The sequence below is a fragment of the Psammomys obesus genome, unplaced genomic scaffold (genome assembly GCF_907164565.1).
Source record: "Psammomys obesus unplaced genomic scaffold, mPsaObe1.curated_primary_1811, whole genome shotgun sequence".
NCBI classification, from domain to species: domain Eukaryota; kingdom Metazoa; phylum Chordata; class Mammalia; order Rodentia; family Muridae; genus Psammomys; species Psammomys obesus.
In genome coordinates, this window is record NW_026596057.1 from 18752419 (window position 1) to 18771882 (window position 19464).

Here is a 19464-nt window from a genome sequence, read left to right on the forward strand (position 1 = left end):
TTTTTTTGAGTTAATTTTGTATCCGGCCACTTTGCTGAAGGTGTTTATCAGCTGTAGGAGTTCCCTGGTAGAGTTTTTGGGGTCATTCACATATACTATCATATCATCTGCAAATAGTGATAATTTGACTTCTTCTTTTTTAATTTGTATCCCCCTTGATCTCCTTCAATTGTCTTATTGCTCTAGGGACTTCCAGCACTATGTTGAAGAGATATGGAGAGAGTGGGCAGCCTTGTCTTGTCCCTGATTTCAGTGGGATTGCTTTAAGTTTCTCTCCATTTAGTTTGATGTTGGCTATAGGCTTGCTGTATATTGCCTTTACTATGTTTAGATATGTGCCTTGTATCCCTGATCTCTCCAGTACTTTAAACATGAATGGATGTTGGATTTTGTCAAATGCTTTTTCAGCATCAGGGAGATTATCATGTGGTTTTTTTCTTTCAGTTTGTTAATATGGTGGATCACATTGATGGATTTCCATATATTGAACCACCCCTGCATAACTGGGATGAAGCCTACTTGGTCATAGTGGATAATATCTTTGATGTGTTCTTGTATTCGGTTTGCGAGTATTTTGTTAAGTATTTTTGCATTGATATTCATACGGGAGATTGGCCTGAAATTCTCTTTCTTTGTTGGGTCTTTGTGAGGTTTAGGTACCAAGGTGACTGTGGCTTCATAGAATGAGTTTGGTAATGTTCCTTCCGTTTCTATTTTGTGGAATAGTTTGAAGAGAACTGGAGTTAGCTCTTCTTTGAAGGTCTGGTAGAATTCTGCACTGAAACCATCTGGTCCTGGGCTTTTTTTGGATGGGAGACTTTCGATGACTGCTTCTATTTCCTTGGGGGATATAGGACTGTTTAATTGATTTACCTGGTCCTGATTCAGCTTTGGTAAGTCAAATTGATCAAGAAAATTGTCCATTTCATTTAGATTTTCAAATTTTGTGGCATATAGACTTTTGAAGTAAGTCCTAATGATTGCTTGGATTTCCTCGATGTCTGTAGTTATGTCCCCCTTTTCATTTCTGATTTTGTTGATTTGGATGGTGCCTCTCTGCCTTTTAGTTAGCTTGGCTAAGGGTTTGTCGATCTTGTTGATTTTTCTCAAAGAACCAGCTCTTGGTTTCATTGATTTTTTGAATTGTTTTATTTGTTTCTAATTGATTGGTTGCAGCCCTGAGTTTGATTATTTCCAGCCGTCTACTCCTTTTTGGTGTGTGTGCTTCTTCTTTTTCTAGGGTTTTTAAGTGAGCCATTAAGTTGCTTGAATGAGCTGTCTTGAATTTCTTCTTGAAGGCACTTAGTGCTATGAACTTTCCTCTTAGCACTGCTTTCATTGTGTCCCACAAGTTTGGGTATGTTGTGCCTTCATTTTCATTGAATTCTAGGAAGAATTTAATTTCTTTCTTTATTTCTTCCCTGACCCAGCTGTCATTTAGTTGCAAGTTGATCAGTTTCCATGTGTATATAGGCTTTTTGCTATTTCTGTTGTTGTTGAGGTCCAGCTTTATTCCATGATGATCAGATAGGATACAAGGGATTATTTCAATCTTTTTGTATCTGTTGAGGCTTGCTTTGTGACCAACTATATGTTCTATTTTGGAGAAGGTTCCATGAGGTGCTGAGAAGAAGGTAAATTCTTTTGTGTTTGGGTGTAAAGTTCTGTAGATGTCTGTGAGGTCCATTTGATTCATGACCTCTGTCAGAGATATTGTTTCTTTGTTTAATTTCTGTTTTGTTGACCTGTCCTTTGTTGAGAGTGGGGTGTTGAAGTCTCCCACTATTAATGTGTGGGGATCTATATGTGGTTTAAATTTTATCAATGTTTCTTTTACAAATGTGGGTGCCCTTGTATTTGTGGATAGATGTTCAGGATTGTGATGTCTTCCTGGTGGAATTTTCTCTTGATGAGTATGAAGTGTCCCTTCCCATATCTTTTGATTAATTTTGGTTGAAAGTCTATCTTATCAGATATTAGAATGGCTACTCCTGCTTGCTTCTTAGGTCCATTTGCTTGGAAAGCCGTCTTCCAACCCTTTATCCTCAGGTAATGTCTATCTTTGTGACTTAGGTGTGTTTCTTGTATACAACAGATTGCTGGGTTTTGTTTATGTATCCATTCTGTTAGTCTGTGTCTTTTTGTTGGAGAATTGAATCCATTGATATTGAGAGAGATTAATGATCAGTGGCTGTTAGATCCTTTGATTTTGCTGTTGGCTGTGGTCATAAGTTTGTGTGCTTGGTTGCTTTTTGTTTTACAGTAGTGAGGTTAATTATTTCCTGTGTTTTCTTGAAAGTAGCTAGTTTTCTTGGGTTGTATTTTCCCTTCTAGTGTCTTCTGTAATGCTGGATTTGTGTGTAGGTATTGTTGAAATTTGTTTTTGTCATTGAATATCTTGTTTTCTCTGTCTATGAGAACTGAGAGTTTTGCTTGGTATAGTAACCTGGGCTGACATCTGTGTTCTCTTAGGGTCTTGCATGATATCAGTCCAGGCCCTTCTGGCTTTCATAGTCTCTGTTGAAATGTCAGATGTGATTCTAATGGGTTTGCCATTATATGTTACTTGGCCTTTTTCCCTTGCAGCTTTTAGTATTTTTTCTTTGTTCTGTATACTTACTATTTTGATTATTATGTGGCGGGAGGATTTTCTTTTCTGGTCTAATTTATTGGGTGTTCTGTAGGTCTCTTGAATTCTTATTGGCCTCTCCTTTAAGTTGGGGAAATTTTCTTCAATGATTTTGTTGAAAATATTTTCTGGGCCTTGGTGCAGGGAATCTTCTTTTTCCTCTATTCCTATTATTCTTAGGTTTTGTCTTTTTATGTTGTCTTGAATTTTTTGGACTGTCTGTGTCAGGAATTTTTTAGATTTAACATTTTCTTTGACAGATACATCTATTTCTTCCATTGTATCTTCCACACCTGAGATTCTTTCTTCCATCTCTTGTAGTCTATTGGTTATGCTAACCTCTGTAGTTCCTGTTTTCTTCCCTAAGTTCTTTCTCTCCACAATTTCCTCCATTTGTGTTTTCTTTAATTTTTCCAATTCTATCTTCAGATATTGAACCCGTTTTGTTGATTTCCTTCACCTGTCTGACTGTATTTTCCTGTTTTTCCTTCAATTCCTTCAGCTGTTTGTTTGAGCAATCCTCTGTTTCTTTTATTTCTTTCAGTGATTTAAGCATTTCCTCTCTAAAGGCCACAAACTGTTTGGCTGCAACTGTCTGTATTTCTTTATGGAAAGGCATAATCTGTTTGTTTTTATCTTCCTCTATTTCTTTACGCATTTTATTTGTTTACTCTTTATCCTCTTCATGAGCATAGATTTTAGGTCATCTTTTTGAATTTCAATTATTCTGGGGTGTCCAGGGCTACTTGCCCCTGGATAACTGGGTTCTGGAGATTCCATATTGCTCTGGCTTTTGTTGGTTGAGCTTTTACGCTGGCCTCTACCCATTGGGCTATCTTAGGTGTTTGGAGATAGTTTCTGGTGGTTCCTGGTATCCTGTGATGGAGAGATTCCCCTTGGCAGGAAGATGGTTTTTCCTGAAGGAAGCCTTCTCAGCTTTTTGGGTATAGTCACTGGATGGCTGGTGTTTTTCAGGAGTTGCCGCTGCTCACTGGGTTTCTTGCTGTAAATTTAGTGATCTGCTGCTGTAACCTGTGTGTCCCGTGGTTTGGTCAGTTTTGTTAGGGATAACTGGTTGCCCCTTGGAGCAGTATCTAGGGGTTGATCTTGGGGATCCTGGGCTTTTGTAGGTCTGAGGTTGGGGCTCTGTACCCCAGTACCAAAGTGGTAATCTGTGGTGGGTGGGTACCGCTCTCCTGAACAGCAGGCTATCTGGTGCACAGCAGGTCCCTGGGTTGGGCCGGTCTGCAGGACCTTTTCCAGAGATGTACTAGGTGGCCTAAGTCCATCCCCTTTCTTTGTTCCCTGTGAGGATTTCTCCCTGATAGTTACTCCCAGTCTCTCGTGCCCTGGGGCTCACAGCTCTGTCTGTGCTGGAGGGCTGGATGCGCAGCAACTGTCTGTGCTCGCAGCTGGAGCCCAGTTCAGTGATGGCAGCTCATACCCGCTGGTCTGTGAGACTTTTTCCAGGGAAAGACTGGATGACCCAAGTCAGTACCGTTTCCTTCCTTCCCTGTGGGGTTTTCTCCCGACAGGGACTCTCAGTCTCTGTTGCCCTGGAGCACACAGCTCTGTCTGTGCTGGAGAGCTGTGTACGCAGCAATTGTCTGTGCTCACGGCTGGAGCCCAGTTCAGTGAAAGACTGGGTGACCCAAGTCAATACCATTTCCTTCCTTCCCTGTGGGGTTTTCTCGCCCCTGGGACTCCCAGTCTCTGGTGTTTTTTGTGCCCACTGATCAGCCTGGGAAGGTGATCAGGACATGCAGGCGCGTGGCTCTGGTCTGGCAACCTAGTGCCTGCGCGACCCGGTGTCTCTTCCAGGTTCTGGCTGGGTGACCTGAGCGTGGACCCGACTGATTCCCATGCTGTGGGAGTTTCCTCTCACCTGGGAAACACAATCGCTGTTGTTTTAGGGCCCAGAGTTCAGTTTCTTGGTCGCTGCACGGAAAATGTTGTCCTGCTCCTCAGAGGCAGTGTTCTCCTGGCCTCTTCCTCCTGTTTTCCTGTTCTCAGAATCTTAAGTGCAGGAGTTGTTTTGCCAATGACTCATCAGTGTGCGCTAGGAATCCTACAGCCGGTTGTTCTCTGCGCTTGAGTAGTTCTGGATTTCTGTAATGTTTCTCCTGCTGCAATGTCAGCAGGAGCTTCTTTGGTGAGGGTAATGATGGTGTCTCTTCTTAAAGGACAGTAATCCTAAATAATTAGGGTCCTGGCCCCGTGACCTCACTGGATACTAGTAACTTCTTGAAGGGCCCAGGTCCAAATACAGCTGCTCTGGGAATTAGGACTTGAACTTCTGAACCTAGAGGCTATCTTCAGTTCTCATTCATTCCTCCCAACTGACATTCATGACATTTTTGGTTCCTAGGCAGTGTAGAAAATGGCTAAGCAAAAGACATTGAGGACTTGGTTGCTTCATTTTCAGACATGTTTCCTCCAAGAACAAGCTGTGAAACCTTAGGCAAGATGCTAATCTTCCTATGCCTCAGAATCTCTTTTTATGATGGTAAGAATTGTGTCTAGCTCATAGGCATACGAAAGTTCACTGGAAAGTATGTGTTCCATATAGTGCCTGGCATGGATCTGTCAACCAAGAAACCTTTAGTCTATTAGTCGGTCTATTTCTGTCAGATTTTTAACAATGTGGATTATTGTCTACTGTGTTTTTCTCCTTGTGGCACCTAGAACAATGTCTCAGATGCATTAAGAATTCAAAATATTTAGCCAATGAACTAATACTACAGCTAATCAGTGGGTAAAGCAATCAAAACCACATAATATTTGAAAAACGTTTGCCTTTTCAGCACTTTGCTTTTGCTTTTGATATTGTTTTAAGGCTTTAATTTTAATACAATAGAGTTTATTACTTGACTCACTGTTTCCTCTTTCTGACCAAGGCTCATTTCTACTTTTATTTCTGGTTATATTCATTTGTCTTCATCCCCCATTCTTGTTCTTTGTCCCTCTTCCCCTAATGGAAAACTATTTGAATGTGGAGAATACCTTCTGGGAGTTTTTGTGTTGTTGTCATAGTTTTATTTTGTTTTGTTTTGTTTTTGAGGTAGGGTCTCACTATGTAGCCCTGGCTGGCCTGAAGCACACTATGTTAAATCAGGCTGACCACAGATACCAGCGATCTGCCTAACTCTGCCTCCCAGGTGCTGAAACGAAAGGGGTTGGCCACCACATCTGACACCCTTTTTAGTTTTGTCATAAAACATCAAGTCTCACATGTGCATATTTTAGGATGTCCATTAATGTCAGCGTGTCCTCTATATCAACCTGTCATATTCTTTTTCTCTCCACTACTTTTGCTTTCTTATTCTTTGTTTTTGTTACTTGAACAATAAACAGTAGTGTTGTCTATTTCTTTTTTAATTTATTTATTTACATCTCAGTCATAGCCCCCTCCCTTTTCTCCTTCCAGTTCCTCCCTCCCTTCCCTCCCATCCCCTATTCCTCAGAAAAGTGGAGCCCGCCTACCCACTCACCCCAGCTCATCAAATCACATGGTGACTGAGTTTGTCCTCTTTCCCTGTGACCTGGTAAGGCAGTCTCATCAGGGGAAAGTGATCAAAAAGTAGGCAACAGAAACATCCCTGGCTACCTTACTAGTGGACCCACCTGAAGCCTGAGCTGGCCATCGACTACACATATGTAGAGGACCCAGGTCCAGTCCATGTGTGGTCCTTGCTTGGTCCTTCAGACTCCACAGGCCCCTCTGGGCCCTGGCTAGTTGGCTCTGTTTGTCTTCTTGTGGAGCTCCTGTCACCACCAGGTCCTTTTACCCTTCCCCCTACTTTTTCCCTACTTTTTCACTACTTTCACACCCAATGTTTGGCTGTGAGTCTCAGCATCTGTTTCAAACTGTTGTTTGGTGGAGCTTCTCAGAGGACAACTCTCATAGGTTCCTGTCTGCAAGCATAGCAGAGTTATCGGTAATAGTGTCAGAGGTTGGCTCTCTCCCATGGGATGAGTATTGGGTTGGATCAGGCATTGGTTGGACATTCCCTCCATCTCTTATCTATCTGTCTTTGCTTCTCTTGAAATTTGCATGAATTTACATTGTAAAGATAATTTGTATGATGTGTTAGAATTCTAAAGTTAAACACTTACATTATTTTGCCATAATAAGAAATAAAAATAAAGATATTATATTAAAAATGAAATTATCCAAACTGCTTAAAAACACTAGGTTGGGTTTTGTTTTGTTTTTACTTTGAGGAACCACATTTTTGGATTGCACTGAAGTTTTTTTTACTTTGAAAACTTTGAGACACTCCTTTAATTTAAAGAAAAATGCCTGAAGGACATGGGTTTGATGATGTCATTGTAGATTCTAATAAAGCCCACTGGGTATTTTATAGAATCATTTACTTGTTGCTTTTACAGACCACAAGAAATTAGTATATGTGTTTCTGATACTGTCAAAGTTCATTTTTAATATACTTATATACACTTCTACAGTTCCTCCAAGCGTCATTGGTCCTAACCGTGACCAGCTCTCTGTGGTGGTGAACCATTTCATCTCTTTGACCTGCGAAGTTTCTGGTTTTCCCCCTCCTGACCTCAGCTGGCTCAAGAATGAACAGCCCATCAAGCCAAACACTAATGTTCTCATTGTGCCTGGTAAGGAGCTTGCTCATAAGATGGGCCATGCTATTTCCCCTCATTTTAAAACAAAGATTGTTTCAACCTAATATCTTCCCAAAGTCGAGACTTCTCCCTTTGTTCACAGTACCCACCTATAGTCGTTAAAGACGAGTATAGACTTTTATGACCTCAATGGAAATGTACAGTAATTGGTTCTTCAATAAATTATGAAATTAAGTATCAGAAAAATTGGGTGATCCCTAGGATAAATGGTAATTAGCCACTGTAAAAACCTCCTGGTGGCTTCCAGTGAATCCCAATCTTCTTGAGCATGGATGATATGTAGTTAAACACATAGGTAAATGATACAGATATGATAGACAGTGAGGGCCATTAAGAAGCCTCAGAGGCTAAAGGTACTTTCTGTAAAACCTGACCACTTAAATCTGATCCTGGGACCCACATGATGGGAAAAAAGAGAAGGTATTCCCACAAGCTGGCCTCTGACATCTGCCTACGATAGCATACCTCCTCCAAAAAGAAGTTTGTATGTGAAAAAATAACATTTAAAAAAGAATAAAGAGTGAACAATATGTACTTGAGTGAAGAATGGAGTTCAGAAGCCAGCCGTAGCCTATGCCCCACATGCGTCTAGACAGCAATGAGCACAGCCCAGCATTTGCAGATGGCAACATCATGCAGCACTCTCAAAACCTGGACTCACCTGAGAGAGACAGGTGGCAGACAAACCGTCACCTTTGCACTGTGGAGTTTAAATTCAGACATCACTTGCTCAATTCCCCAGACCTACAGAAGGAGAGAATTCCCGGAAGCATGCATACACAGACACACACACACAAAATGCAATAACAACACAATTATAAACAACCTCTGTATCTTTTTTTACATTATATCTGCCCCAGGTGGTCGAACTCTACAGATTATTCGGGCCAAGGTATCTGATGGCGGTGAATACACCTGCATTGCTATCAACCAAGCCGGAGAAAGCAAGAAGAAAGTTTCTCTGACTGTTCATGGTGTGTTTTCACTCTCTGTAATTTCATATTGTATTTTCTTAGCTAAGCGATTTGATGAAAAAACAAATTGAATATTCTCCTTTTGTTTCCCGCCTCAGTACCCCCGAGTATTAAGGATCATGGCAGCGAGTCTCTTTCTGTAGTTAATGTGAGAGAGGGGACCTCAGTGTCGTTGGAATGCGAGTCAAATGCTGTCCCTCCTCCAGTCATCACCTGGTCTAAGAATGGGCGGATAATAACGGATTCTACCCACGTGGAGATTTTAACTGGTGGACAAATGCTACACATCAAGCAAGCTGAGGTGCATCTCTGGTCCTTTTCTGAGTGTTGTGCCTCCGTGCTGGGGTTGTGGAAAAGATAACTGGAAGAGGCCTACTCCCCTTACTACAGCAAACAGTGCTATTCATGGAAAAGTGCATGGTCAATGCCATTGAACTTATTTTCACTAATAAAAAAAAAAAAGCAAACCAAAGAAACAGGATTTCTGAAGGCAACTAGAAGTGGGGCAGTTGAGCATAAAGATGACTGATGACATAATCTACTCCTGAACCCTGTGATTGGTCATCTATCACTTAATGGAGCATATACAATAGTATCTTTTTCTTTTAGGTGTCTGACACAGGCCAGTATGTATGTAGAGCTATAAATGTAGCAGGACGAGATGATAAAAATTTCCACCTCAATGTATATGGTGAGCATCTGCCTCTAGTACAACTCTTTTTCCCCTAGACATGCAAATGAAAGAACATGTCTCGAATTAACTTAATGACGGTGTGTGCTCTTCTTCTGTCTTTTCACAGTGCCTCCCACTATTGAAGGGCCTGAAAGCGAAGCAGTTGTGGAGACCATCAGCAATCCAGTGACACTGACGTGTGACGCCACTGGGATCCCGCCTCCCACCATAACATGGTTAAAGAACCACAAGCCTCTCGGTAACATACCTGGACATCTTTGTGGTTTCCTTGCTTTGCCTTTAATTCACCGCCTTAATAAATTAGCACACGTGTCAGTCTTGTGCTCTTGCCTGTGATTAGTTCTAGAAAGCCTAAGATCCTGAAATATAAGTTTATCGAGTAGTAAACATTTATAAACATTTGCTTTGTTAAGGAACTGTACATTGAAGCGAGCGCCTTGTGCATTCAAGGCAAGGTCTCTGCCACTGCAGTTTACCCCAGCATTTCCAATTTTGTTTTTCATTTTGAGGCAGGCTCTAGCTAAGTAACGAAGCAAGCCTTCACCTCCCAATACTCTGCCTCTCAACTAGCTGCGATTGTAGACCTGAATTCCCTAATATATATATATATATATATATATATATATATATATTTTCATGCTTCAAAAAAAATTCTCATTAAAAATACAAAGGCAAAACTTTGTATATTTGTTACATGAAATGAATGGCTTTAAATGTTCTTTCTTTCTCTTTTTTTCTCTTTCTTTCTACCTGTAGAAAATTCTGACCCACTTGAGGTTAACATTTTATCTGGAGGAACTAAACTGCAAATTGGCCGACCTCAGCATTCAGATAGTGGAAACTACACCTGTGTTGCAGCCAATATGGAAGGAAAGGCTCAGAAAAACTACATCCTTTCCATTCAGGGTGTGTTAACTCCACTGTAACCTGTCCTTTCTTTGTCATATTCCATCTTTAGTACAAAATGGCCTGTATCAAAATAGACCATTGATCGTTGATCAAATATCTCCTGGTCACTGGAAATATTGATACCTTTTTCATGAATTTACCAGTACAATCAAAATCACATAAATATGGGAAGGAAAAAAATAACAGAATTTAGGATATCTCTGCTTGGTTTTAATGAAAGCGTTACATTTCTGTGAAATCGTGATGTTTTATTTGTTATAATTTATTTTCATACTAACACTATAAATCTGTTCTTAGTTTTAAAGATATGTAAGATTTTATTTGTGAGATTGTGCTATGGTTTCATCATGGGTGTAAGAGTATGTAAACTTCAAATAATCGTGAATCTTGCAGTTTTGTACTAAGAATAAGGAGCATCAATTCACCCAAGAAATCTCACTAAAGCCTGCATTGTGGCATAGTCTTGAGATTATAGGGAGCACTTGTTGCTTTTTGATTTTCAGCAAACCTCTGAGTAATGCATTTGACTCAAAAAGACATGGAAGTCTTGCTTTCTGATTTCATCACAGTTACTAAAGAATTTCTAGTAAATCATACCCTTGTAAATCATATCTGCTGTTGCTGTGTTAAAGCTAAAATTATAGGAAAAGAAAATTGATTCAAGATTTCTGCAAAAAAGTACTAATGTTTTGAGATTTGAGAGACAGAAAAGGTAAAGTACCTCTTCAGAAATACAGGAAAGAGCTACAGTATCTTCCTGGAGCTGGCAGGATGTCTAACTAGAAAAAGACATCTGCCATCGAGTCTGAGAAACTGCGTTAGAGCCAGCAGACCCACATAGTGGAAAAAGGAAACCAGATCCTACAAGCTGTCCTCCAACTTCCAAACATACACTGTGGCACATGTGTACTCAAAAACATATAACATATACACAAAATAAATAAAATCCAACGTAAAATTAAAGAAAAATAAATTGCCTGCTAAATTATGCGATTTATGCATATCATCAATAATAATATAAATCACAAAGTATGTTGGTGTGGCCAAACATTTTCTAAAATTCATTTTAATATCTTTACATAATGTCTTAAAACTAGGAAAAATGCATATACATAAACCCTAATTAGGACAATTTTCATTACTATATTTAGTAACAATTTCTTTGGTACCCTAACTTCATTATTCCTGGTGACTAAAATGACATTTAGAAGGTAACACAGTATTGTGTTAGTAACTATTTGATAATTGACTCTCCAAACAAACAGACAACAAAAAAAGATACTGATATGTAGCTACAGTGTGTCTGTGTGCTGGTATGTGTATGCCCAGGGTGGCCCATTTCCAACTGTCATAGTGACAGTGAATATGGAGTAGGAAGTCAGGCCAGACAGGCTCCTGTGAACAAAAATGAACTGCTTCTGGCCCATCTCTGTCATTCTGTGGCACAGAAGTTCAAATGTTTTCCTTTCTGACCCTTTAAAATTTGTACTTATGGTGTATAGTTGTTTTGCATAAGTGTATGTCTGCACCACATGCATGCCTGGTGCCCAGAGCACAGAAGACCTCAGATCTCCTGGAACAGTAGGTATAGATAGTTGTGAACAGCCATGTGGGTTCTGGCAATCGAAACTGAATTTCTGACCAGTGTTAATGTCCTTAGTACACACCAAGGAAGACCAGATAAAAAAGAACAAAACCTATTGGAGTTGGAAAGCATAATATGTCCATCAAATTTTCATAATAAGTAATTATTCTTTATTATAATTTTATTACAATGTTTTAAAAGTTGATTGTCTTGAACTATATGAATTACAAGCAATCCACTGAAGCTTAACCTAGGGATGATTCTATGAAGTTGCCCACAGATCAATCAATTATCAGTTCTTATGACTGAACAGTTCCAGGAATATCAGGAACATTGAAGTAATTTGATGCTTTAGTCTTTCTCATTTAAGAGTAATTAATGAAGGTAACTATATGCCAGTGTTGTTATTAAAACAAAAATCCTAACTGTTCTGTTTTACCAATGAAAAATCAGGAGCCAGATGCTGGGGTGAAAATCTGCCAGCTCAGAAAAGCAGAGAAAGCACTCTGCTGACCTTCCTATTCAGCTCAAGTCCTAATGGGGGTTGGGAGGAGAGAATTTCTTACTCAGCTCACATCCCAGATGGTGAAAACAAAAAGCCTGCTAGCTCACCTGAAAGCCCAGGAGGAGAAAGCCAAAAACTCAAGGACAAAGAGATAAAGAACCCAAGAGCTAGAGAACTAAAATCTTTCTCCACGCTGTCTTAAATACTCTTCTCTCAAAGTCCTTCCTTTCTGTTAATCCCTCTCAGCTGGTCACTTGCTCTATCTCTTGACCTAGGGTCAACTTTATGAAATCCTGTGTACAGAAAGCTCTAGGATTAAAGGTGCGTGTTAGGACTGAGCCACTCCAAACAAAAGACAGGTTTCTACAGTTCACAATCTCTGAGATCACAATGGGATCAAATATCTGCAACATTTCCCCATTTTTGTCTAAATAAAAGACTTTTCTCTACCATCAATAAACTGTATAGTATCTGGTAAAAAATACATTCATAATGTCCAGTCCATATGTATTTAGCAACCTTGAAGAAAGTTCTCTACTATCTATCCTATTTTGGTGAGTCCAGAGTTCTGTACCTAAATCACTTTGTATCATAACTTGCATTACCAATTAAAAAAAAAAACAACAACATTTTTTAGACCTAAAATGTCTTCTTAAATCTTAAACAACTTAAATTTAATTCTGAGCCTATAAGTATCTAGTCTTCAACCTAATCAAAGACCTGAGAAGGATAAATATTATCTGAATAAACAGGAAGTGCAGAGTAAGCAGCTTCCGAAACTATAGAAATGACAGAGATTTCTGGATGCCTGGAGAGTCATCCAAGATTGCTCTCTAGTGTACCATCATCTCCAGCCTTCTGGCTCAAAATATCTGACAAACTTTTCTCTGAAGCTGATAGTATGAAGGACTTGCCTACCTTGTCCTTGCAAAGCTTGGCAGTTGACTTTCCTGCAACCAGTTTGTCCAGTATTCTGTCTACAGTAGAAGCAAGGGCATTTTCTTGCCCAGTGGCTAGCGAGCCACATATGAAGCCATTTCTTAAAGGAGAATTTTTTTTGATGCCCATCATTTTCAGAATCGAAAGGAGCTGACTTGTCTCACTGTCAATTTTTTTTTAATTTTTATTATTATTTTATTCTTCCTCTGTGGCCTGGTAAGGCCACACCACCAGGGGGAAGAGGCTTTATTTGTAATAGCCAGAATCTGAAAACAACCTAGATGTCCCTCAACCAAAGAATGGATACAGAAATTGTGATACATTTATACAATAGAATACTACTCAGATATTAAAAACAAGGAAATCATGAAATTTGTAGACAAATGGATAGAACTAGAAAAGATTGTCCTGAGTGAGGTAACCCAGAAGTAGAAAGACACACACAGTATATACTCACTTATAAGTGGATATTAGCCATATAATATAGAATAAACATGCTAAAATATACAGACTTAAGCTAAACAACAAGGAGGACCGTAGGGAGGATGCTTAAATCTCATACAGAAGGGCAAACAGATGAGATACCAGAAGCAGCTGAAGAAGGGAAACAGGACGAAAACCTACCACAGATGTTCTTTGAAAGACTCTACCCAGCAGGGGATCAAAGTAGATGCAGAAACTCAGAGACAAAAGTTGGGCAGAGCACAAGGAATCTTATAGAAGAAGGGGAGGATAGAAGGACTCAGAGGAGACAGAAGTTTCACAAAGAGACCAACAAAGAATTCTTAAATTAAGCTAGGAAGAATTCTGAATTAGAAATCACATTTTCTAGGTCAGTGAGGTGGATCAGCAGGTAGAAATACTTACCACCAAACCTAAAGATGTGAGTTCAATCCCTGGGACCCACATAATAAGGAACCACCCAACTTACACAAGTTGTCCTCTGTTCTCTACATGCATGAGCACACAGAGGACACCTGTGTGAATGTACACATAGAGAAAAAAAGGTTACAACAGCAGAAAACAAATAGTATGTTCTACTATTCTGTCACATTCATTAGTATAGTATTTATATTACTATGCTTTCCTAATAAAAATCTTATCTAAAGTTCCTCCAAGTGTTGCTGGTGCTGAAGTTCCAAGTGAAGTCAGTGTCCTTGTCGGGGAAAATGTTGAGCTAGTCTGCAATGCAGATGGCATTCCTGCCCCACGTCTTCAGTGGCTTAGGGATGGAAAACCCATAGTGAACGGTGAAACAGAGAGAATCAGGTATGTTTAAAACAACGCATTTATTATAAATTATATGGTCTTCCATAGTGCTCTATGCTTCAGATTTCACACAAATAACACCAATTTCTGTTCTAGTTTGCTTTGTATTGATGTGATAAAGATCATGACCAAAAATAACTCTGAGAGGGAAGAATTTATTTCATTTTACACCTTATAGCCCATTATGAAATAAAGTTTAGGCAGGAAGTCAAGGCCAGAAATTGGAACTGGGCACTGAAACAGAGACAATGAAGAAATGCTGCTTACTGGCTTGCTCAGCCTGCTTTTATTTATTTATTTTTTATTACAATGTATTCACTTCTATCCCCTTTGCAGCCCCCTCCATCATCCCCTCCCAACCCCACCCTCCTTCCCTCTTCTCCTCCCTTGCCCCTCCCCCAGACCACTGATAGGGGAGGTCCTCCTCCCCTTCCATCTGATCCTAGCCTATCAGGTCTCATCAGGACTGGCTGCATTGTTTTCCTCTGTGGCCTGATAAGGCTGCCTCTCCTTCAGAGAGAGGTGATCAAAGAGCCAGCCATTGAGTTCATGTCAGAGACAGCCCAGTGTTCCCCTTACTTAGGAATTCACTTGGAGACTGGGTTGCTATGGGCTACATCTGTGCAGGGGTTCCAAGGTTATCTCCATGAATGGTCTTTGGTTGGAGTATCAGTCTCAGAAAAGATCCCTGGGCCCAGAATTTTTGGTTCTGTTGCTCTCCTTATAGATCTCCTGTCTCCTCCAGGTCTTTTTATCTCCCCCTACTTTCATAAGATTCCCTGCACTTTTCCCAAAGTTTGGCTGAGTCTCAGCATCTTCTTTAATACACTGCTGGGTAGAGTCTTTCAGAGGCCCTCTGTGGTAAGCTTCTGTATCCTGTTCTCTGTTTTCTCCCTCTTCTGTTGTCTATCCCATTTGCCTTTCTGAATGAGGATTGAGCATCTTACCCAGGGACCTCCTTCTTGCTTAGCTTCTTTAAGTGTACAGATTTTAGTATGATTATTCTATATTATATGTCTAATATCCACTTATAAGTGAGTATGTACCATGTGTGTCTTTCTGTTTCTGGGTTACCTCACTCAGGATGATCTAAAATGACAACACATGCTGGAGAGGATGTGGAGGATGGGGAACCCTCCTCCATTCCTGGTGGGAATGTAAACTTGTACATCCACTATGGAAATCAATCTGGCACTTTCTCAGACAATTAAGAATTGTGCTACCTCAAGATCCGGCTATACCACTCCTAGACATATATTCAAAATATGCTCAAGTACACAACAAGGACATTTGCTCCTGTTCATAGCAGCTTTATTCATAATAGCCAGAATCTGGAAACAACCCAGATGTCCCTCCACTGAGGAATGGATACAGAATCTGTGGTACATTTACACAATGGAATACTAAAAACAAGGAAGTCATAAAATTTGTAGGCAAATGGTGGGAACCAGCCTGGGAAGTTGGAACTCTAAATTCCTAAAGTTGCTTCTTGTTTTCTCTACCTGGCTGATGACTTCATCACTGTCTCATGATGCTATAGATATCTAGATAGAACAATTTATCAAGGTCAGCATTTCAAAGTCAACTCAGTAGCTTTGACTGTGACAACCTGCAATTTTAGTTTGCAATATACTTAAATTCATGGAACTTTAAATTTTACATATTGAGAAAAGTACAACCACATTCAGATAATATACTTTCAATATCTATCTCGAAGTGTGATATTTAATAATACACTAAGTATTAACTCATAATCAGAGGTGTTGATGAAATAACTATTTTTAGACTAGCTGTAGATGACATTTTAAACTTCTTCCTAAAGCATAGGAGGTTTATGTTTGGTGATTTATGGTATGTGGAGAAAATGCATAGTACAATAATCTTAACACAGGTATATTTTATTGTATAATTTTACGATTATCATTTACTTTTATGTAATTTAAAGGAAACACGTTAGCCATTTGAAAAAAAATTCAGAATACATCCACATACCTATGGCATCAGCACCCCTTAAGTAAACTGTACTACTTTGTTTCTTTTCATTGAAATATCATTAGGGTATTTCCAGTTAATTTCATATTCATTTATTTTAGCTTGTCATGTACTTCAGTTCATATTAGAACTGGCAAATTTTCACTTGGCTAGATAACTCATATTGGCCACTATGATATAACATTCATTTTTTAAAAATTCTTTATTAATAACACTTTATTCATTTTGTACCCCCCTGTAGTTCTCTCCCTCTTTCCCTCCCAATCCCTCCCTTCCTCCACCCTCTCCATGCATGCCCCTCCCCAAGTCCACTGATAGGGGAGATCTTCTTTTCCTTCCTTCTGATCCTAGTCAATTAGGTCTCATCAGGAGTGGCTGCATTGATTCTAAGGCTGAGAGAAAGGCACTTCCACTTGTTACGTTCCTGACTGGACTGTCTTTGTTTCCTTCTTCTCAGAAGGAGGTGATAAATATAAATGATTTCTGTATAATTTTAGTTCCCTGAAGTTGCCATCGATTTATGTGGCTCTGACTTTCTTATGTTTCTGCGTACCTGTGAAATAGGGTTAAATCATTCCACTCAAGATGGAGGGATTATATTATGATGGCGCTTATTTTGAAAGGACACAATAAAGTTGAATGAGTTTTCCAGCTTTTATTCCCACAGTGCCTGTGTCTGCCTTTTCTTCCACAGGGTCACTGCAAATGGGAGCACTTTAAATATTTACAGAGCTCTCACATCCGACACGGGGAAGTACACGTGTGTGGCCACCAACCCCGCTGGAGAAGAAGACCGGATATTTAACTTGAATGTCTATGGTAAATATGAAATGCCACCAGGTTTTGACTTAGCTACCTTAACAATCCATTAACGGGCCACAGGTGATTGGAGCATGTAACTGAAATCTGCTATCAATGATATCTTCTTTGGGGATACAAAACAGAAGCAGGAACAATTATAGTGCAAGTGGTTTGAACTCATATATCTTCTCTCTCACTTACTATGTGCATTCTGTAGTTCCACCTAAAATTAGAGGTAATAAGGAAGAGGCAGAGAAACTGATGGCTCTGGTAGACACGTCAATAAATATTGAATGCAAAGCCACGGGAACACCTCCGCCGCAGATCAACTGGCTGAAGAATGGCCTTCCCCTGCCCCTCTCCTCCCACATTCGCTTGCTGTCGGCAGGGCAGGTTGTCAGGTCAGACTGCACTGTATGCATTCCTAAATACTTCTGATGACAGTGATGGACAGCTCCTTCTTCACGTAAACTCAGCTTTGACTGCCCCTGTGCCACACTGTTCAGCTGCGTTCAAAAGAGGGGAGGATAAGAATACAAAATGGCTTTGTATTCTTATTTAAATGCTCATGCTTTGGTAAATGTGTGCATAACAGGTCCTGAAAGATGAACTGTTATCAAGTTTATATTTCTAAGAGCTGTGTTTTAAGCATGCTGACAATTCTCATAGGATTTTCATGCTACCATTTTTCTCTGTTAATGTGTTTGAAAAATGTTCACTCTACCAATTGTGTTGTATTCCTAGTGGATTGCCATTACTGCAGTTACCCTTCTGCAACCAATTGCAGTTGGAGGATATACATTTTGTGGCGATGATGACAAGCTTCATATCTAAGAATTTTCACTATAAACATCATTCTATAATCTGTTCATTAACCATAATTATCTTACTTTTGTCTGTTGAATGGCTTGATTGTAAAATGTGGGGCCTTGTTTTGCAGGATCGTGAGAGCTCAGGTGTCTGATGTTGCTGTCTACACTTGTGTGGCCTCCAACAGAGCTGGGGTAGACAGTAAGCACTACAGCCTTCAAGTCTTCGGTATGTGACAGAAATGATCCTCCTGCTCCACTGCAAGTTCAGTAGCACTAAGCAACACGCCTTTAGGAATTGACTTCCTCCCATTTTCCTAACACACACAGACCTCTCTCATACCCCACCCTCTCGTGTATTCCTGTGGCCTGTCTTCTACTTACTCTTCCGAATCCCTTTCTCTCACCTGGAAAACACAATCAGTGGTGTTTTAGGGCCCGCAGTATGGTCTGTTGGTTGCTGTGCAGTCACTGCTGAACTGCTAGTCAGACACAGTGTCCTCTCGGCGCCATCATCTTGCCCCCTCCCCAAATCTCTTTCTCATGTTCCTGTATAATATTTTGTTTTGTGATCTGCTGGGTCAGCCAAAGCTGACTGCACAATCATGAGTTTGAAGCTATCCATTGGAACCTGGTGGGTTTAGCAATGGGTACACAAATAACTGAAGATAATAGTTATTCCTCTTCTATAACTTATCAATAGTCAATAGTTGCTGGTAACAGATAGGGCCGTGGTAGTCCCTCTCCCTTCCATGACTGACTGTTGACTGGGCCAGTCTTGTGTTGTTGTCAGTTCATGATTGCAGTGGTTGCAGTGAATCTAGAAGACGGCATTTTCAGCCCTTTGCTTTTGCCTTATCTTCTAACTCTTACATGTGTCCCATCTGTATTAGTTTGTTTCTCTGCTTTGGTCATGAAGCAACATGAAGGCAGAGACTGAAGCAGAACCACAAACGAATACTACTTCTTGCCTTGTTCGCCATAGCTTGCTCAACTTACTTTCATATACAGCCAGGGCTGCCTACCTGGGGTGGCACTGCTCACAGTGAGCTGGACCTTCCTGCAGCAATCAAGAAAATGTCCCACAGATATACCCTCAGGCCAATCTAATGGCAGTAATTCCTCAACTGAGGTGCCCTTTCTCCAAGTAACTCTAGTTTATAATGACAAAACTAAATAGCATAAGGCCTTTTCTCCTTAAGAGTGTTCTCAGCTCTTAAAGAGAGTTGTGTAAATGATGTGTTTAGGGCAATCATGAGGCTCTGAATTCATCCCTGTTCACTGGGAGGAGAGGCATCTATGTTTTGGGCTGATAGTAACTTTTGTCCGTGGCATAGTGACAGAGATTTGGAAGGCTATTGTTATTAAATAACAGCAGTAAGTTCTCCATTCGAGCTTGGAGTCTTCTCGGTCACTGGTGTGTAACCTAGAATGCAATACCAATGCAACAGGTCTTAAATCTAATCAGAGTTGTTGGTAAACCCTATAGCATTTGTGCCACTGTTGCACAGGTGGCTACAACTTGCCCAGCAAGTTGGTTTTTCAGTATGGAGGATTCATAGCTGAGTAAGACAACGGTTACCTTTTCTCCCCAGCAGTCTGCATTGTGTACCTTCTAGCACACTTAGTTATGCAGGGTAACTCCATTCAATCCTGTGTGTGTGTGTGTGTGTGTGTGTGTGTGTGTGTGTGTGTGTGTGTG

General features: G+C 40.1%; 1 protein-coding gene across 1 annotated transcript in view; it reads left to right on the forward strand.

Annotated features, from left to right (window-relative positions):
• Hmcn1 (hemicentin 1) overlaps positions 1-19464 on the forward strand; it is a 354052-nt gene that overhangs the window by 253033 nt on the left and 81555 nt on the right. The window contains exons 24-33 of the mRNA XM_055624399.1: positions 7097-7258; positions 8146-8259; positions 8358-8560; positions 8869-8950; positions 9060-9191; positions 9710-9859; positions 14001-14160; positions 16847-16971; positions 17171-17354; positions 17894-17991. Coding sequence (XP_055480374.1) covers positions 7097-7258; positions 8146-8259; positions 8358-8560; positions 8869-8950; positions 9060-9191; positions 9710-9859; positions 14001-14160; positions 16847-16971; positions 17171-17354; positions 17894-17991 — 1410 coding nt within the window. The remainder of the gene's footprint in view (positions 1-7096; positions 7259-8145; positions 8260-8357; positions 8561-8868; positions 8951-9059; positions 9192-9709; positions 9860-14000; positions 14161-16846; positions 16972-17170; positions 17355-17893; positions 17992-19464) is intronic.